Source organism: Sapajus apella, unplaced genomic scaffold (assembly GCF_009761245.1).
Source record: "Sapajus apella isolate SASKATOON/1434 unplaced genomic scaffold, GSC_monkey_1.0 scaffold66, whole genome shotgun sequence".
Lineage (NCBI taxonomy): Eukaryota > Metazoa > Chordata > Mammalia > Primates > Cebidae > Sapajus > Sapajus apella.
In genome coordinates this window covers 2,476,573-2,498,395 of record NW_022437006.1, presented here as the reverse complement: position 1 = coordinate 2,498,395, position 21,823 = coordinate 2,476,573, and the positions used below count along the sequence as shown (strand labels likewise).

The 21,823-nt window shown below is 37.9% G+C and overlaps 1 protein-coding gene and 1 pseudogene across 4 annotated transcripts in view; one reads left to right on the top strand and one right to left on the bottom strand.

The window, feature by feature from the left end:
- Positions 1–1,328, bottom strand: part of LOC116530282 (dol-P-Glc:Glc(2)Man(9)GlcNAc(2)-PP-Dol alpha-1,2-glucosyltransferase) — a 33,815-nt gene extending 32,487 nt beyond the window's left edge. The window contains exon 1 of one of the 3 annotated variants that reach the window (XM_032248307.1): positions 844–1,328. In XM_032248307.1, coding sequence (XP_032104198.1) covers positions 844–1,014 — 171 coding nt within the window. In that variant the 5' untranslated portion in view covers positions 1,015–1,328. The remainder of the gene's footprint in view (positions 1–843) is intronic. The other 2 variants (XM_032248308.1, XM_032248309.1) reach the window with 2 other exon arrangements.
- Positions 1,329–13,106: 11,778 nt separating this feature from the next.
- On the top strand, positions 13,107–15,711 carry LOC116530281 (annotated as a pseudogene). Its single transcript, XR_004259922.1, has 2 exons — positions 13,107–13,574; positions 14,287–15,711. The product of XR_004259922.1 is annotated as a cytochrome b-c1 complex subunit 2, mitochondrial-like (transcript).
- Positions 15,712–21,823: the final 6,112 nt, after the last annotated feature.

Below are 21,823 nucleotides of genomic sequence, written 5' to 3'. Positions count from 1 at the left end.
ACATTTGGGCTACAGGCTCCATAATGACAGCTAATAGGAACTGAGCCAGAAATTGTGCAAAACCCTCTGTATTAACCTTACAACATGCTCTGTAGTAGAGATTATTATTGTCATTTTGCAGATGAGTAACCCGAATTTCTGAAACTCAGAACACGTCCAAGATCACAAAACTAGTAAATCACAGCACCATGATTTACGATCAGGTCTTTCTTTAAAACAGACTTCATATTTCCAGCCAGTACCCTACATTGTGTCACCAGAAAAGGAGGGGGTGTTTATTTTGATGTTTATTATGTATATACTTGCACAGTCAAATATATACTGAAAAATGATATGACTTGAGTGGGTTGCCAGTTTATCCAGTTAACAGATAGTTCACTAAAAATACCCAGGGAAGGAATTTGTGATTGTAAATTGTTACTTTTTGGTAGCTGAAGATCCCTCCAGTCCACCCTATCCCATCCCTAAAATGCATAGTGAGGTGTTTGACAGGTAAGTTAAAGGGAAGTTTTCTGATATTTCCAAGGAGCACCCTAAAGCCTTTAATCCTGAGACAAGGAAAGACAAAGTGGGATAGATATCGTCAGCTGCCAACAGGGGCGCTCAGTTCCCCATTAAGTATTCTACCAGATCATTCCTTCCTGGGAGACAGATCTGCTGTTTATTCATTAATTTAACAAATATTTCACAAATCTCAGAGACAGGAACAAAACACAGTTTCTTTCATGTTTTGAGGCTGGAAGGGTGGAACGGGGCGAGTTAAGTCTAAGACTGGGAGAAGGACCCGGGGACGCTGGGCCCTCTCAGGCCGGTCCTAGGGTGGGGACAGGTTGGGAACCCCACCTGGGAAAGGGAGAAATGGCCCTCACAGTAGCGCTGCGCCTGAGGCAGGTGGAAGATCTCGTCCATGTAGGGCTCTCGCAGCGCCCGGCTGAAGGCGGAGAAAAGGAGGCAAGACACTAAAAAGGTACAGCTTAACGCAGCCGAGAAATAGTAACCCTCTAGCTGCGCCATTACTGCTCCCAGAGCCACTGGCCAAAGACCCACTCCTGGAAAATTCTGAGCAAGGAAACCCGAGCTGGAAACTTCGGCTCGAAATGGGCGCGCTAGGCGGGACTAGCCGGACGGGTACACATACCGGAAGGCAAAGGATGCTGGGAGAGCGCGGATCCGGAAAGATCGGGTCTCTGTTTCCTGGGTGACGGGTTTGATAACGGACCGGATGATTACACTGTCAATCACATTGCCCGGGGCGCACTGAGCGTCAGAACTTCCGGAAAGGGCGGGTCTCGGAATTCGCCGCGCGGGAAGTACGCGGCTTGCTGCTTTAAAAAAAAGCGGCTTCTTAGGTTGGATCTGTTTTTCTCCTGCTCATATCCATTTTTTACCAGAAGATGGCGAGGTATCCCCACGTTTCCAATAATTCCAAGCCCCAAAGTTTACACCTTTTCCCCCAGTTATTTCTGTTATTTTTCTCCGAATTAAACCCTCAATTTCAAGACATTTTATTCCCTCAGCTTTGGAGGGTATGAAGGGGGCGTTGGTTGTGATAGCAAAGATTGTGACTTGCAGATGAAAACTTTAAGAACCAGAGACCCTTCAGTACCAAATGAAGTTCATGAGAGGTGAGAGGAGGTTTTTGTTTATTTGTTTGTTTTGAGGTAAATAGAGAACTCTTCATTCCTAGTGCACTCTGGTAGCCATATCTCAGTACCCTGTAGGATTTGGGGAAAAAAAAAAAAAAAAAACTTTAGAATTTTGGGATGTTTTAGGTAAGGAAGAATTCTCTGTGCCTGTAAATTTGGTTGTTAATGTCTGTATGGCAGCGTTCTATTTTTCCTACTAAATCGTAGGCGTGAACATCTTAATGGGTGGCACTATACATCCTTTATGTTTGTAGTCCCCCAGATAGCTCTAACACAGGCACTTAAATTTGTAGACTTTTATAGGCTGTGTAGACATCATAAAATTCCTGTATTCTGGGATTAGGGTTTGGGGGCAGGAGATGAGGTAAATTATTTGAAGAATGCTGGAGTTAAATTATGTGTTATGATTTTGTCTTGAGCATGGCTGGCCATATTTTGTAGAAAAATGATCTCTCAGGTAACCTCAGTCAGGTCGCCTTTGGCAAAAATATATCAGAAAGGAGTGAGGATTTAAGGTCGCAAATCACGAAGTTATCAATTGAGCTCTTTTTCTGGGTCAAAACTAATTCAGTCTTTCTGAACTTAAGAACATTTCTTAAATTAAGCTGACTGCCTTTCTATTCTGTCTCTGCCATTTCCTTAATTATAAGAGGAGGTAGTGGTGAATGAGGGCTGGGATGGGAACATTTACATTTCTGGAATAAAATCATGTGAGGATCTTACTCTGATGTGATGCTTAGTTTTGTTTTAACTATGATCTCCTATTTTATTATTGAGTCCATGCTGAACTTATCTGTTTAAGTTACTTGTAACACATCTCCAGATGATTCAGTCTTCAGGAGGTTGATACCTACAAGTAATTAGCCCCTGACCGGTTGACTTGTTAAATCGTGTTGTATATACTCTGCAGCTTCCCGACCTACCCTAGAAATAGTGGGTAGTTTCTAAAGGGAGTAGAACAAGACTAGACATTTATGCTATCCATTTTTCTTTATAATAATTGCCACCAAGAGTTTACGTTAAACATTTGACTCCTATGCATGCTGCACACATCCCTTTGCATGAAATGGAGTTTCAAGGAAATAGGGGGTTTTAGAATTGCTAGGGATCTTTATTAATAATCTACTTGACTTCAATTTATAGAAGTTGAAGTTTAAAAATGAACGATTTACCTAAAATTACAGCAAAAATCAGTGTTGGAACCAAGTGTAGGAATTAGAACATTAGACCAAGAGCAATAAAATAACTTCATAGCCTTATAGTTTAAAATAATCTACAATGTATACTGAACTGAATGTTCCTCTAGCCCCAATAAGTTTACATTTACATTGCATTCTCCTCTGTTTCCATAAACAAAGTTGAAATACAAGTTTCACCTTTTGTTTTGTTTTGAGTCAGAGTCTCGCTCTGTAGCCCAGGCTGGAGTGCAGTGGCACGATCTTGGCTCACTGTAACCTCTGCTTCCCGGGTCCCGGTTCAAGCAATTCTCCTGCCTCAGCCTCCTGAGTAGCTGCAATTACAGGCATACGCCACCATGCCCAGGTATTTTTTGTATTTTTAGTAGAGACGGGGTTTCACCATGTTGGCCAGGCTGGTCTTGAACTTCTGACCTCATGATCTGCCCGCCTCAGCCTCCCAAAGTGCTGGGATTACAGGTGTGAGCCACCATGGAGGTTTCCTCTTTTTAAAAATGTTCATTTTACAGACTTATTACATCAAAATCTGTTGGTGGATCGTTGTGAAAAACTAGATTCTAGAGTGCCATCTCAAATCACTGAATAATAGTCTTATGTTTGGAAATCATCAATGTGAAACATATTCCCTAAGAATGCTAAGAAGTTCCATGGGCCCAGTAGAATTCTTTATAGAATACTTCACTCATTTGTTAGTGAATTACTTTTAGTATCTGCAAATCGGTGAAGCTATTATCATGTTTCTAATCTTAGATTATTACATCTTTGATAATCTTGAAATGCTTTCCAAAGTTCTGAGCTCTGCTTCTAAATCAAGACCTATTAAAATAGCTACCTCTGGGATTTTAATGAAATAAATTACATTTTATTAGACCTATCATTTAAAACTAGATCACTTTTAATATTCAACTTATATTCTCCTTTAAGAATTCCAACTCCCATTTTCCATGGATGTTTATTTTGTGAAAAAGAATTATTAGGATCTGCAATCCTATTATCATTGCACAGCAATTATTTATTTGTGCTACTTGAATTATGATAAAGAAGTTATGAGAGAAAAATGGGCAATTTTTGTTGGGGTCTAAGGATAGGTTGTTTGAGCAAGAAATAAATCTTTTCTGGTTTTTAAGCCATTACGATTTTGAATTTATTACTGCTATATAATCTAGCTTACTTTGATCAATTCAGACATTCCTTATTTGATGAAGTCACATAACATTGCCATGTATGAACAGTGAATTTTCCCAAAGGCTGTAACTATAATAACTTTGAAGTATTAGTCCAAGAAATACCCTGCCTCTTATTGCACCCCTTTTCACTTGTTGCTGAATGAAAACACAGGCCACTTGGTAATCATAGTGATGGTTTACTCATTTCTGGGTGACAATTCGTTCTAGCTACAGCAGAGTACTGCACCCTGGGCCAAGATCCCAGACAATAACCTCTAAAATGCAACTCAACCCTTGAAGTCAATCTTAACATATCGATTTAAAACCTAAACTTTAAAGTTAATGAATCAATTAAAAACACACACACATTTTAGTACAAAAGCATTAGCAAGTATTTTAGCTCTACTGAAAATGTCTTGAAGACATTGTATAGGGGACTGGTTAAACCTAAGTTAACACACACACACACACAGAGAGAGAGAGACTCTTATAAAAGACAATAGTATTTATTTGGGATTGAGCATTACAGTAAGGATACAATGAACATAGGGAGGTAAAAGAAGACAAAGAATTTTAAAGGAAAAATGAAGAGAGTTACATGAATTGCTTTGAGACAATTATCCTTGGTTACAGGGACTGGTAACAAGGGCGGCACCAGTTTGAGGTTGGACAGGCAGTTGCAGAGCAAATGTCCTTGCAGAAGTAATTTTTTGTGAGATTGTGGTGGCTTTTGTGCAAAGTTGTGGTTTGTGCAGTCTTTTGTTGTAGTTCCTGTTGTCTGGCATACATGCATGTAAACCCTTCCTTTCTGGTCTTCCCTAGTTTGATTTTTCAGGGTTTTTATGCAAGTGACCCCATTTTGATTCTGCTAACTTTCATAGAACAAATATTCCTGGTTTGTGGCAGACTTTCCAGTTTTAGCCTTGAAAGTCTCAGGCCAGGTAAATTCTGTAGTCTTAAAGTGAGATGGTTGGTGATATGGTTTGGCTGTGTCCCCACCCATAGTCTCCATAATCCCCATGTGTCAACAGAGAGGCCAGATGGAGGTAATTGATCATGGGAGCAGTTTCTCCCATGCTGTTCCCATGTTAATGAGTGAGTTTTCATCTGATGGTTTTATAAGTGTTTGGCAGTTCTTCCTGCATTCATTCTCCTTCCTGTTGTCTTGTGAAGAAGGTGCCTTGCTTCTCCCATCCCCTTCCCCCATGATTGTAAGTTTCCTAGGGCCTCCCCAGCCATGCTGCTCTGTGAGTCAATTAAACCTCTTTCTTTTATAAATTACCCAGTCTGCAGCAGTTCTTTATAGCAGTGTAAAAACGGACTAATACAGTTGGTCATTTAGAAAGATATATCATACAACCCAAAGCAAAACTTCCTAAATATTTTTTAATAACAGTTGTTCTTAAAGTGTGTTCCCTGTACCACAACATTAGCATCACCAGGGAACCTATTAGACATGCAAATTATCAAGTCATGCCTTAGACCTACTGAACACAAATTCTGAAAGCAGAGCCCAGTAATACATATTTTAACATTCATTTTGTAATCAATTATAATTCCCTTAGATTCCCAGGTGGACCTGATGCCCATGAAAGTTAGAGAATACTGCTGTCCTTTACATTTCCCTTGCTTTTTTGATCACTCATGCTGCTTTGTCCCTAGCTTCTCCAATTCTTCGTCTCCAGGCTTCATCCTACCAAGAAACAAAGTTCATTGCCAATGAACATATAGACTAGTTCCTCCTTAGCAGCTGAAGAAGAGGAACTTAAATACTTACAATTTAATAGTTTTTAATAATATATATTTATATTCAGACAGATGTCTTTTCTTTCAAAAAAAACTATGTAAAGGGAAACTGCTTTTTGCTAAAATAGGTAGCTCAAACACCCTAGTCCTACAGCTATTGCTGCCAGTTAGATAAGAAACATTCCTGGAAAAAAAAAAAAAAGACTTCATGAATTCCTTTTCTTTTAAACTGCATAAAATTTAAGAGAATCATAAATTGATTATTAAATGAATTGGGCCATTATACTAATGAAATTATAGTACTATTAAATTAACCAAGGTAAAAAGTTAAAGGAGAAGACATTGAATTAATTCTAATTTTTAAATAATTTTACAGTTTAAGAGACACAGCAATAGATCTTACTAATTTTAAATTTTCTGATACAATTGTTATTACTGAAAAGAGAGTTTATGTGAAATATTGACGATGGTTTCTGGTTAATACCAGTTTGGTTTTAGAAGCAGTGTAAAACAAGTGGGCATCTTTAGGCTGAGCATTAGATACCCTGCACTGGCTAAAAGTTTGGCATACATTCAAAATACTACTCTTTAAATATATGTATATTCTCAATTTAGTGAGAATGGAAATCACCTGACTTTTCATTAATTAAATTGAAATACAGGCACCCTCATATAGATTTTATTTTCACCAGACTAAACAGAAATATTGAATGGGTGTTTTCTGATCTCCTGTGGTTCCTGTTCTCCTTTCTAGGTTTCCTTTCATTTTTGCTTCGTTTTGGGTTGGTTTTCTGAATGAGGCAACACACTGTATTAAATGATTTACATTTATTTACTATAATAAAATGAAACACTACACTGTTTTTTACTGCCTCCAAATGTTAGTTTCTGTAACTGCCAAATTTCAATGACTGAAAAATGCCTGAGAAAGTTCTCTGCATTTGAAAACGTGCTTTTTAAAAAAACTTATTTCCACTAGAGGGTGCTGACAACTTCAACAGAATCAGGACTAGTTCATTACTTTTGCCACCAGTTATGTTTAATTTGTTTACTGATTCCAGTTATGTTTTCGTTTATGTTTACTGATTGCAGCCATCTTTACTCGTCAGCACTCAAATATCTGCCCAATAAAACTGCCATTCAGGGTGACTATGTAATTTTTTAAGTTCATTATTTATAATACTGATAATTCATTACTATTTTTTGGTATTGAAAATGTCTTGCAATAGTCATGTCATCATGCAAAAAAATATTGGGAGCAGGTGAAAAATCAGATGCTGATGAAGATACAGGCACACATGGGGTGACTGGCTTCCTCTGGGGAATGAACAACACACTGCACACTGTGATCATGTGAAGAAAAAGCCGGCCGGGTGTGGTGGCTCACACCTGTAATACCAGCACTTTGGGAGGCTGAGGCGGGCGGATCACGAGGTCAAGAGATCGAGACCATCCTAGCCAACATGGTGAAACCCCATCTCTACTAAAAATACAAAAAAATTAGCTGGGCGTGGTGGCGTGCACCTGTGGTCCCAGCTACTCAGGAGGCTGAGGCAGGAGAATTGCTTGAACACAGGAGGCGGAGGTTGCAGTGAGCCAAGGTCACACCACTGCACTCCAGCCTGGCATCTGGTGATGGAGTGAGACTCTGTCTCAAAAAAAAAAAAAAAAAGCCTTAATTCTCTGAGGAAGGTGAGATACTTCCAGCCCAGGAAGCAGCCAAAGATCCTGGGGGAGGGAGAGAAGTAAAAATGTTTTTCCCTCAATAAAGTGGCAGGAAGGTCTTCAGGTCTCCATCCTTCAGTAATTCAAAGCAAAGTTAGGGTGCTCCTAGTGGAGAGGCAGTGAACACTATCTGGCTCTAAAACTGCCGCACATGCAAGGCACAGTTTGGCTACTATAGTGGGGAAGAGCAGGAACAACTTAAAAGCCCCTATTCTTCCACTCAGATAGGGCCTCAAATAGAATGTGTCTACCACTGAAGATGGGCCAGGAGCACTGAACCTACCTCCTCACCTCCCACTATGAACCTGGCTGACAATGAGTGACGAGAAGTTGACTGCTGTGTTGGGGAATGGCACAAAACATGGAGAGAAAAGATCCCTCTGAGGTTCAGGCTTGCATAGAGTGTTGAAAGTTGAGGATGGAGTAGGAATACTGAGAGGAAGACTTTTGGCATTCAGGGCTCAGCGTTTAGCACAAGATAAAAACAGATCTCCACTAGAATTTGAAGTGTGTGTGTGTGTGTGTGTGTGTGTGTGTGTGTGTGTGTGTGTGTCTTGATTATGTTACCTAAGCACACATTTTGTAGAGTATATACCTAGGATTGTACTGACTGTCTTATAAATCTGTGCATTTTCTAGGTTAAATATTAAAAACGGATCTTCCAAAGTATAAATCTTCCAATTTATACTTCTTCAAGAGGTATGTGAGCATCTTTCTTCTTTCATGTATTTGTCAACACCTAGTATTGTTAGTTTTTTATGTTACACATTCTGGTGCATATGTTATAGCATCTCATTGGAGTTTTAATTTGTATTTATCTAATGACTAATGAAGATAAGCATGTCTATATATGCTTATTGGTCATTTAAATATTCTCATTTATAAAGGTTTTATTCAAATTAGTTGTCCAGGTGTCCAGTTTATATTTTATTTCTTGATTTATAAAAGTTGTTATGTTCCTGATATTAGCATTTTGTTGTTTAGATATTTTGAAAATGTCTTTTCTTACTACTCTCTGTGACTTTTTTGTTTTTTTAAAAACTACTAAGCTTATATATTCAGATTTATCACCCTTTTCCTTTATGTTAGGTTCTACTTATGAAGTTTCTATACTTCATAGAAATTTCCTGAAGTTGGGAAAATACTATCCATAGTATTTTATAGATTTCTATTGCTTGCTTTTTACGTTTAGATCTACAATTCACTGCCATGGGATTCTAGTGTATTGTGTGAGGTATGATCTAATTATTTTTTTCGTAAATAATCATCTTAGCAATATCTATTAAAGATCATTTTATTACCACTGCTCTGAAGTGCTCCTTACACCAAATCAAGAAATCAAGGGTTGATATTTATGTGGGTCCTTTCCTAAACTTTCTATTTTATTTCTTTGCTATATTTGCCTGTTATAATTATGATATTGAACTACTTTACTGTATATTTAAAATAAAGCATGATAACTGGTAAAAGCCTGTCTTTTCACTATCTTATTCTTCTTTAAGAGTATCCTGGATATTCTTGGTCTATTGCATATCCATTTATATTTTATTAATTCCCACAAAAATGCTAGTTATAATATTAGTTAGCACTCTTTTGAATATGTAGAAGAATTTGAAAGGAGAATTGAAATCTTTACCATAAAATCTATTACAGTTCCCCTTTGTGTTTTGGCTATTGATTATTTGTCATTCAACTTTTCTTAGTTCAGCATATCAGTCAGGGTATTGTATTTAAATAATTAATATACATTTTTAAAAATTTTGATAACTTTCACTGGGAGGACCTGAGAGAATATTATATATGAGTGGGGATGCAATTACATTATATCCTTATATTTCATAGTATGAAGTCATTTGAAACCAAAACTATAAAAACTCTGAAAGGCAATGTAGGCAGTACAATCCTGGACATAGGAATGGACCAAGATTTCATGACAAAGACACCAAAAGCAGTTGCAACAAAAGCAAAAATTGACAAGTGAAATCAAACTTAGGAGCTTCTTCACAGGAAAAGAAACTGTCAACAGAGTAAAAATACAATCTACAGAATGGGAGAAAATGTTTACAAACTATGCATCTGACAAAGGTCTAATATCCAAGATCTATGAGGAACTTAAACAAATTTACAAGAGAAAAACAACCCCATTAAAAAGTGAACAAAGGATATGACCAGGCACTTTTCAAAAGAAGACATACATGTTGCCAAGAATCATATGAAAAAAAGCTCAACATCACTGATCATTAGAGAAATATGAATCAAAACCACAATGAGATACCATATCACACTAGTCAGAATGGCTATTGTTAAAAAGTCAAGAAATAACAAATGCTGGTGTGGTTGCAGAAAAAAAAAATGGAACACTTACAAGCTGTTGGCGAGAGTGAAACTTAGTTCAACCATTGTGGAAAGCAGCATGGTGATTCCTCAGAGATCTAAAAGCTGAGCTACCGTTTGACCCAGTAATCCATTACTGGGGTATATATCATGGGAACACTAATTATTCTGCCATAAAGACACATGTACATGTATATTTATTGCAGCACTATTCACAGTAGCAAAGACATGGAATCAACCTAAAGGCTCATCAATGACAGATTGGATGAAGAAAATGTGGTACATATATGCCATGGAATACTATGCAGCCATAAAATAACAAGAACATATCTTTCCTGGGTACATGGGTGAAGCTTGAGGCCATTGTCTTTAGTAAACTAATGCAGGAAGAGAAAACCAAATACTGCATGTTATCACTTAGAAGTGGGAGCCAAATTATAAGAACTTATGAACACAAGGAAACAACAGACACTTGGGTCTTCTTGGATGTAGGAGGATTGGAAGAGGGAGAGGAGCAAAAAAGACGACTATTGGATACTGTGCTTAATACCTGAGCGATGAAATAATAACTACAATGACATCTTATTGTAGTTTCAATTTGTATTTATCTAATGACTAATAAAGATAAGCATGTTTTCATATGTTTATTGGTCATTTGAATATTCTCATTTATAAAACTTTAATTCAATTGTCCAGTTTTTAATCAAGAAATCCCCATGACATGTGTTTACTTATGTAACAAACCTTCACATGCACTCCCAAAACTAAAATAAAAGTTAAAATAATAAATAAAAATAAGAAAAAGTCAACAAATGGCAACACAGGCTTGTTGTTTCAGTTTGCAAAGGTAACCGCCAAACATCCTTGAAGATAGTTAAATCTTGGAAAAATAAATTGAAGTTTGGCAAAGATAGTGAACCTTATTTAGAACAATTATAAGCTTATTGCACTTATTTTACCTTTGGAATAAACGCAGATGTTCATTAAAAAGCGAGTTTTGTGGACTGGTGCCTGTTCAGATCCCTGTATTACTATTTTTGAACATATAAGTACAGAAATTAAGAATAAGCTTTTAGAAATGTTTATAGCAGTTTGGCAGAGTAATTTTAGTTTTGTAGAATTAATATTAAAATTGAACTTATATTTTATATGTCTGCTTTTTCATTCACTTTTCTAACAATTCATTTTTGTTATATTTCTTAGAGTTATTAATCCATGATAGGTTAGAAATTTAGAATAAATCTAGTTCTTTACTCTGTGTAGTTTGAGAAATATTCTGTTACTTTGTGACAAATGATAATTTAACTTAAAGAATAAAATTAAAAAAAAATAAGTCTGTACTATGTCCAGAAGATGTGTAACGTGATATTTTTGACCTGGTAACTTACAAATTTGATATAATAAATATTTAGCATAGTGTTTTTATTTGGCTAACGTCATTTAGTGTAATGCTCAACACTCAACCTAAACTTAGCCCTTTCTTTCATTTTTGGGAATTCAGCGTTCTTTAAGTATCAAGACTGTTATTTATCAAGCCAGCATAAACAATTTGGCTTTTTGCTAAGTGCCAGAACTTTTAATTATTTTCATGAGTATGTTATTCTGCATTGGTAGAGCACTCTAGTTTTCCACCTCTGTGAACACATTATTAGATAGCTCCTTGCAGTGAAAGCAAATATTAGCCAAATTCCTCAGAAAATGGACATCAATTAGTTATAATGAGAAAGAAGCAGCCAATAAATAAGTTTGCAGTTTGAGTTCCTTCTCTCTGCTCTCTGGTATCCTGGGAAACACTTTTATGTATGTCTCAGTTCTAAGCAGATGTGATGATAATGGCAAGTCTTGTAATCAGCTCTTGAACTGAGATTTTTTAATTCTCTGTCTCTCTCTTTTTTTTCCTTTCGAAGTTGAGAGAAATTGAATCAATACTTTTGACTTTCTATTGCCACGAATCCTCTTATACCATTCCCAACTATTTTCTTAACTTAAACAGCAGTAATACTGGCAATCAAAAAGTTGTTTCATAAAACTTATATTAATTACTACAACTTAAAATGTCTATGCAAATACAGGTCCTTCTTCTGAAAATTATTTTTATTGAGATATAATCTATGCACAGTAAAATCAACATAAAGTGTAATCAACATAGAGAAGCCCCATCTCTACTAAAAATACAAAAAAAGTTAGCTGGGTGTGGTGCATGCCTGTAATCCCAGCTACTCGGGAGGCTGATGCAGGAGAATCACCTGAACCTGGAAGGGGGAGGCTGCGGTGAGCTGAGATCGCACCACTGCACTCCAGCCTGATCAACAAGAGCAAAAAAATTCTGTCTCAGAACAACAACAACAAAAACACAAAAAAAAACCTAACAAACAATGTATGAGAATGTTTATTTATTCTTGTCACTATTGGCTATTTTAGCTTTTTAATTTCTGCCAAACTGAGTTTAAAAATGAGATCAGTTTATTTTACTTTTCATTCCTGTGGTGAGGTTCAGCCTTCAGATACACATCTCTGTAAACTGCCTAATTATAACCTGTATACATTTTTCTATTGGATTGTTTCATTTTTCAAATTCATGGAAAGTTTTTAACTCTTATCTGGTGTTGGGGAGAAGCAGCCATGGAGGAAGGGTTTACAGTGTGCCTACATAAACTGGTTATAAGTAATGTATAAAAGGAATTAAAATAGTAAATAAAATAACTTGTCAGTCCAAACTATACCAATTATAATTAGTGTAAGAATACTCTGTGACTGCATTTGGTCCTTTATATGGTCTCCTGAGTTTTATATTGACCTGCTAGTGAAGAATATTCTGAAACATTGCAATATTGACTTACTACAAATAAAATACTACAAATATAAAAGACCAAACTTTGTTTACTTTATTGCTACAGGAAGTCAATTTATAGTATTTCATTAAAGAAAAAAAACTGTGAATCTTTGTCATTGACACATAGTCATTCAATAAAATAGGTGATTGACATATTATCTATAGAAGATTTAAACATTTAAAATTGAAAAATTTATCTGATGAATTTTTGGGAAAGTTGATATACCTGAAAAAATACTCATAAGCCAGATGCTTTATACCTAGTGTTAGAGAAAGCGTCACAAAGATGCTCAGGTTTAAATTTAAAAATAATATAATTTAGTTAGATGTCAGAAAAAGGAGGTGTGGGTAGGAGGGGGGTGCATTCCATTTAGAGATATCAGCTCATGGAAAAGTAAAGAGGTATGATTATGTGAAAGATTTGAAGAAGTTCATTCAAATTTATTTTCAGAAGAATATTAAAAGGTAGAGAAACAACGATCTTGCTTTCCTATAATCCGGCAGTGTCCGTGGGTCAGAACAATCTTGAATCATGAAGCTACTAACCAGAGCTGGGTCCTTCTTGAGATTTTATTCTCTCAAAGTTGCCCCCAAAGTTAAAGCCACAGCTGTGCCTGCAGGAGCACCGCCACAACCTCAGGACCTTGAGTTTACCAAGTTACCAAATGGTTTGGTGATTGCTTCTTTGGAAAACTACACTCCTGTATCAAGAATTGGTTTGTTCATTAAAGCAGGCAGTAGACAGGCGGACTTCAGCAATTTAGGAACCACTCATTTGCTGCGTCTTGCGTCCGGTCTGACGACAAAAGGAGCTTCATCTTTCAAGACCACCTGTGGAATTGAAGCAGTTGGTGGCTTATTAAGTGCGACTGCAACAAGGGAAAACATGGCTTACACTGTGGAATGCCTGCGGGGCGATGTTGATATTCTTTTTTTTTAATTTTATTTTTTATTTTTTTCCCCATTTATTTATTTTATTGCATTTTAGGTTTTGGGGTACATGTGAAGAACATGCAAAATTGTTGCACAGGTACACACGTGGCAGTGTGATTTGCTGCCTTCCTCCCCATCACCTACATCTGGCATTTCTCCCCTTGCTATCTCTCCCCAGCTTCCCACCCCCCACCGTCCCTCCCCTATTTCCCCCCAACTGACCCCAGTGTGTAGTGCTCCCCTCCCTGTGTCCATGTGTTCTCATTGTTCAACACCCGCCTATGAGTGAGAACATGCGGTGTTTGATCTTCTGCTCTTCTGGCAGTTTGCTGAGAATGATGGTTTCCAGGTTCATCCATGTCCCTACAAAGGACCCAAACTCATCGTTTTTGATGGCTGCATAATATTCCATGGTGTGTATGTGCCACATATTCCCTATCCAGTCTATCGTCGATGGGCATTTGGGTTGGTTCCAGGTCTTTGCTATTGTAAACAGTGCTGCAATGAACATTCGTGTGCATGTGTCCTTATAGTAGAATGATTTGTAATCCTTTGGATATATACGCAGTAATGGGATTGCTGGGTCAAATGGAATTTCTATTTGTAGGTCCTTGAGGAATCGCCACACTGTCTTCCACAATGGTTGAAGTAATTTACACTCCCACCAACAGTGCAAAAGTGTTCCTGTTTCTCCACATCCTCTCCAGCTAATGGAGTTCCTGCTCAATGTCACCACATCACCAGAATTTCGTCACTGGGAAGTAGGTGACATTCAGCCTCAGCTAAAGATTGACAAGGCTGTGGCCTTTCAGAATCCACAGACTCATGTCATTGAAAATTTGCATGCAGCAGCTTACGGGAATGCCTTGGCTAATCCCTTGTATTGTCCTGACTATAGGATTGGAAAAGTGACACCAGAGGAGTTACATTACTTTGTTCAGAACCATTTCACAAGTGCAAGAATGGCTTTGATTGGACTTGGTGTGAGTCATCCTGTTCTAAAGCAAGTTGCTGAACAGTTTCTCAACATGAGAGGTAGACTTGGTTTATCTGGTACAAAGGCCAAATACAGTGGAGGTGAAATCCGAGAACAGAATGGAGACAGTCTTGTCCATGCCGCTCTTGTAGCAGAAAGTGCTGCTGCAGGAAGTGCAGAGGCAAATGCATTTAGTGTTCTTCAGCATGTCCTCAGTCTTGGGCCACATATCAAGAGGGGCAGCAACACCACCAGTCATCTGCACCAGGCTCTTGCCAAGGCAGCTCACCAGCCATTTGATGTTTCTGCATTTAATTCCAGTTACTCAGATTCTGGACTCTTTGAGATTTATACTATCTCCCAGGCCGCAGCTGCTGGAGGTGTTATCAACGCTGCCTATAATCAAGTAAAAACAATCGCTCAAGGAAACCTTACCAACACCGATGTCCAAACTGCCAAGAACAAGCTGAAGCTGGATACCTAATGTCAGTGGAGTCTTCTGAGGGTTTCCTGGAAGAAGTCGGGTCCCAGGCTCTAATTGTTGGTTCTTACGTGCCACCATCCACAGTCCTTCAGCAGATTGATTCAGTGGCTAATGCTGATATCATAAATGCCGCAAAGAAGTTTGTTTCTGGCCAAAAGTCGATGGCAGCTAGTGGAAATTTCGGGCATACACCTTTTGTTGATGAGTTGTAATACTGAAGCACACATTACAGGAGAGAGCTGAACATTCTCTGCCCAGAGCAGCAAATACATGAAAGTCAGAAGTCTCTAATATAACATTTGTCTTTTTTCCAGTGAAGTAAAATAAGGCATAAATGCAGATAATTATTGCCAGCTGACCTAAAGTCAATAAAACATTCTACTTAAGTGTTTATCTTATGTTTTTCTCAATGAATTAATCAACAAGTATTTATTATGTGCTGATATCTTTGTTTTAGATGCTTTAAAGGAGACAGGAATATAATGAGTATAGAAGCATCAGAAACTATTAAAATTAAGGCTAAGTCGCTATCAGGGTAAATAGTTCCAGATTACTCTTGGTGGCTTTTAAGATAAAAGCATGTTGAAAATTTGTCATTTTGGGTATCAACAGCTAAGTGGTGTGGTTTTTACCCCTGTTTTGCCTTTTTTGCAATAAAATTATTTCTGAAAAAAAAATAGAGAAACAATTTTTAAATCATTGGTTATTTAAATCCTCATAGCAGCCAGTCATCTACTGTAAATATATCACTTTGTTCAAGGACATCAGTATTACTCCAGGTTCTGAGATAAGTGAAAGGCATGCTAGGTCTTTCAGAATCAATTTTTCGAGAATATTTATATATTACATATTTTATAGTCCACAGTTATGCCCGATAATCCCCTGTTTCATGGTAATTCACATCAAACTGGGTAGCCAAAATGAATGTGGTTAGGTGAAACATGTTTACATATTCTTTTACAAGTACTTGTAGCCTGAGTAAGAAAAACTGAATCTTTCCAAAGATGAGGACTGAGACTATTTCTAAATCAACACTATTCTGGTTTTGAAAATAAAACTCTGCTAATGGAAAGCATTGTTTTACAGCATGAATTAAATTATTGTCATCTGTATTTCCTGCTGGAGAGAGTAGGTTCCTGGCAAAATTATGTTACATTTGCATTTTGATGGTGTACAGTTTTAGGCTGTTCCCTTCAAATTCAGAGAAATATAAATATATTATATATTAGAGTATTCTCAAGAGAAATATAAGTATTCCATTATATTTTGCCAGGCACATTCATGGGACTTCCAATAAAAACTATAATTTTCGTAAATCAAACAGTGAAGTAATGAAGTATTTTATTTTCCAGAAAGTAGGATACATGCATGTATTTCATCATTGGATAAGCTTATTTCACTTCTCTAGCATATAAATCAATAATCTCTTAGAGTTGTGTTTATTACAAGAGGATTTTTAAATACCAACATGTGAAGATTATATTAGATGAAGGTAAAATGTTTAGACTTTTATCAATATGGTCTTAATAATAAAAGGCTTAATAAAAAACCATGGTTTTACAACACAACAGCATGGGAATAATTTTTCAAATTACATAACAATTTCACTGTGTGAAAACAAAACAAGAAATATAACAAGAGTGAGGCGTCCTTTCCATAGCAAATGCCCTAGTTTAGTTAAAGAATAATTTGATTGTTAAAATTAGAATTTGTATATAAATTTGCAGAAACATATTTATTCTCTACAGTGAAGTTAGTAGATATGTAAAGACATTAATTAGTACCAATAACAACATGTATATTTTACCTTGGATGCTGTGTTAGTTTCCATGAAATCTGTTATTTTGGCAGTGTTCATTTAGTATGATTAATAAATCAAAATATTTTAACCTAATAATTGATGGTCATTATTCATAGAATAATGATAATTTAAATTTGATTTGTTTATTTATGATAAATATGGTGAAATAATTAGCTATATTTAAAGCATTTATTTTAAATAGGCTGATGTATCTTTTGATAAACAATAGAGCTACAAGTTTTATCTCTGTCCCTAGTATGTTTATTTCCATCACAGAACTTCTTAGTTTGAAAACATAATTTATATACACAGTTTGCCTTTTAAACTGGAAATTCAGTCTCTCAACAAGTGTTTATTAAGCACTAAGCACTAAGCACTAGGGAAAAAGTTAATGCAATAGAAATAATTTCTTTTCTCATGGCTAACCATCTACTATAGTGTTTCCTAAACAGCAGTTTTTTAAGTTGTTGTCTAAACGTACAGAATTCTCTATAAAAATTTTAAAACACAACTTTCCACAATAATTAAAATGTTGTATTTTATACTGTCTAATATGATAACCACAGCCACATGCAACTAAGATGGTTGAAGAACAGAAGCTGTAATTATATTTACTTAAATAGTCACTTTATTGGCTAGTACAAATGCAGTACTAGATTGTTCTTAGAGTTGATACTGCAATGTGAAGTAGGTGCTTGTGTCTGATTTTATGTTTATACCCAGGCTGGTGATGTGTGGAGCCCAAATGACATCATGGCTGACCATCCTACTCACAAAGGTTTCCCAATGCATAATTTGAATATTGAAAGATGGTGAAAGCCTTTTGGAATTAAAAAACAATAGCAAGTATGAACAGTGGCTTGGTGCAGTAGCTCACATCTGTAAACCCAGCACTCTACGAGGCTGAGGTGGGCAGATCACTTGGGCTCAAGAGTTTGAGACCAGCCTGAACAATATGGCAAAACCCCATATCTACCAAAAATACAAAAATAGCTGGGTATGGTGGTGTGCACCTTTGGCCCTAGCTACTCAGGAGACTGATGTGAGAGGATAGCTTGAGCCTGAGGGCAGAGATCAGGGGAATTTTTGTGGACTGTATCCTCAAATATATTTTCCAAGCTGCATATTCTTCTCTCTCAGAAATGCCAATTTGTTATAAATTTGCTCTTTTTATATAACCCCACATTTCATGGAGTTAAAAAAAAATTTTCTTAATTCTTTTTAAAAAATTTTTGTCTCACTGAGTTTATTCAAAGAACTGGTCTTGGGACTCTGAGTTTTTTTTCCTCAGCATGCTGTTAATACTTCCTACTACATTATAAAAATCTTGTAGTGAGTTTTTCAGCTCTAGAAGTTCAGTTAAGTACTTTCTTAAAATAGCTATTTGATCTTTCAGCTCTTAGATCATTTTACTGGGTTCTTTAGTTTCCTTGGATGAGGTTTCAACTTTCTCCTAAATCTCAATGAGCTTCCTTATCATCCAGATTCTTAATTCTGTGTTTGTCATTTCAGTCATTTCAGAATGGTTAAGAACTATTGCTGGGGAGCTACTATGCTTGTTTGGAGGTAAGGGGACTGATATGCTTTGACTGTATCCCCACCCAAATCTCATCTTTATCTCCCATAATTCCCATGTGTTGTGGGAGGAACCTGATGGGAGATAACTGAATCATGGGGGCAGTTTCTTCCATAATATTCTCATCATAGTGAATAAGTATCATGAGATCTGATACTTTTATAAGAAAGAATCTCTTTTTCTTGATTCTCATTTCTCTCTTTGCTTGCTGCCATGTAAAAGGTGCCTTTGTTCTTCTCTTCTGCCATGTTGGTGAAGCCTCTCCAGATACATGTAACAATGAGTCAATTAAATCTGCTTTTCTTTATAAATTACTCAGTGTTGGATATGTCTTTATCAGCAGCATGAGAACAGACTAATACAGTAAATTTGTGCCAGCAGTAGGGCACTGCTGTAAAGATACATACCCACAGATATGGAAGCAACTTTGGAACTGGGTAACAGGCAGATACTGGAACTCTTTGGAGGAACTTCTAGCTCAGAAGATAGAAAAATGTGAGAAAGTTTGGAACCTCTTAGAGACGTGGAGGGCTCAGAAAAATTTGGGAAAGTTTGGGACTTCTTAGAGACTTGTTGAATGGCTTTGACCAAAATGTTGATAATGATATGGACAGTGAAATCCAGGCTGAGATCATCTCAGATGGAGTTGAGAAACTTGTTGGGAACTGGAGTAAAGGTGACTCTTGCTACATTTTAGCAAAGAGATTGGCAGCATTTTTGCTGCCCAAGAGATCTTTGGAAATTTGAACTTAAGGAAGATGACTTAGGGTATCTGATGGAAGAAATTTCTAAGCAACAATACATTCAAGAGGTGATTTGGGTGTTACTAAAATGATTCAGTTTTAAAAGGAAACCAGAGCATAAAAGTTCAGAATATATGCAGCTCGATGATGGGATAGAAAAGAAAAACCCATTTTCTGAGGAGAAATTCAAGCCACCTGCAGAAATTTGCATAAGTAATGATGAGCCAAATATTAATCCCCAAAAATGTCTCCAGGGTATATCAGAGGTCTTTAGGGAAGCCCCACCCATCACAGGCTCAGAGTCCTAGGAGGAAAAACTGGTTTCATGGCCAGGCCCAGGGTCACTCTGCTCTCTGAAGCCTAGGAACTTGATGCCCTGCATCCCAGCTGCTCCAGCAATGGCTAAAAGGGGCCGAAAGTTAAGTCTTCACAGCTTTCACATGATATTGAGCCTGCAGGTGCATGGAAGTCAAGAATTGAGGCTTAGGAACATATGCCTAGATTTTAAAGGATGTATGGAAATGCCTGGTTGCCCAGGCAAAAGTTTGGTGCAGGGGCAGAGCCCTCATGAAGAACCTTTGCTGGGGCAGTGTGGAAGAGAAAGGTGGGGTCAGAGCCCCCACACAGAGTTCCTAATGGGACATCACCTAGTGGAGCTGTGGGAAGAGGGCCACTGTCTTCCAGACCCCAGAATGGTAGATCCACCTACCATTTGTACTGTGTACCTGGAAAAGCCACAGATACTCATTACCAGCCTATGAAATAATCCAGGAGCGGGGCTGTACCCTGCAAAGCCATAGGGTGGCTACCTAAGACCATGGGAACTCACCTCTTGCATCAGCATGACCTGGATGTGAGACATGGGGACAAAGGAAATCATTTTGGAGCTTTAAGATTTGACTGCCCTGCTGGATTTTGGACTTGCATGGGGATGGTAGCCCATTGGTTTTGGTCAATTTATCCCATTTAGAACAGCTCTATTTATTCAATGCCTATACCCCATTGTATCTAGGAAGCAACAAACTTGCTTTTGACGTTACAGGCTCATAGGTGGAAGGGACTTGCCTTGTCTCAGATGAGACTTTGGACTGTGAACTTTTGAGTTAATGATGAAATTAGTTAAGACTTTGGGGGACCATTGGAAAGTATGATTGGTTTTGAAATGTGAGGACATGAGATTTGGGAGAGGCCAGGGGTGGTATGATATGGTTTGGCTATGTCCCCAACCAAATCTCTTCTTGAATTGTAGCACCTATAATTCCCTGGGAGGGACCTGGTGGGAGATAACTGGATCAAGGGGCAGTTTCCTCCATACTGTTCTTGTGACAGTGAATAAGTCTCACAAGATCTGATGGTTTTATAAGGGAAAACCCCTTTTGCTTGGTTCTCATTTCTCTCTTTGCTTGCTGCCATGAAAGACATGCCTTTGTTCTTCCTTGATTGTGAAGCTTCCCCATCCACATGGAACTGTTGAGTCCATAAAACCTTCTTTTCCTTATAAATTACCCAGTCTTGGGTATGTCTGTATCAGCAGCATGAGAACAGACTAATACAGGGAATCTGGCTTTTTGGACTTCCAGAATTCTTGCGTTAATTCTTTCTTATTGGGGAGATTTGGTATTGTTTTAACTGTGGTCTAAATTGAGTATTATAGTCAGTTGACTTTACTTCTGGAGGCTTTCAGAGGGCCAGGACTCTTTATGGTATCTTTATGTGTGAATGAATTCGTGTGCTTGGTTTCACAGGTTTCTATATTATCTGGATAAATTTTTGTTGTTGTAATTTGAACTGTAATGCAATAGATGACACTTAGGAATAATGACCCATAGCTATGTTAATACCCAGCCTGGGGGATCTTTTGTACTTCCTTACATTAGCAAGGATCCTCTGCAGTGGGATAGGAGGAGGAGAGATAGCCCCCTCACTGGGTTTGCTCCTAGAACTTGGGGGAGCCCCTTCCAGATAGCTGGTACTGCTCTTGCATTTCTTTTGTCAGATGTTCTGAGCTATGGTGGCAGCGTGGGCAGAGACTGTGGCAGGGAGTTATGCCATACTGTCTTTGTATCAGCCCTATGGAGGGAGGCATGCACCCACCCACCCTACCCAGAAGCCCATGCATCTTGTTTCTCTCATTGCTCTGTGGGATAGGGCTTCTCCCCTGCTTTTGAGTATCAGCCATAGATCTTGGCTCTGTATTACTGAGTTGTGCACTACAGCCCGAGGGGCAGTGGGACATCTCGGGGTTCAGGTTCAAGTTCCAACTCTCCTGGGGGATCTTATATGCTCCTAGGTCACCAGAAAAGCACTCAGGTGCAGCAACATAATCAGGCTTGGCTGTAGGGGCTATACTGTGCACCCACTTCTGCCCACTCCTGCAGGATGACAAGGCATGGACCCTGGGAGGGACCAGAAGGCATGAAGTCTTGTAGAGCAGATGTGCCTCAGTTTAATAGGGAAGCTAGTCCCACTCTTTCCTGGCTTGGAGATCTGCTGGGGCTCCACCTCCTGAAGGATAATGGGGATCTCTGAGGAATTGGTGTCTATGGCCATTGTCTGCTGGACTTGCCTGGCACACGAAAGCTCCCAGGTCCCTTGCTGTCCAAAGGGCTGTCTCTGCCTGTTTCCCTGGGAGATGCCCTGCTAGCTCACCCATCCATGGGGATT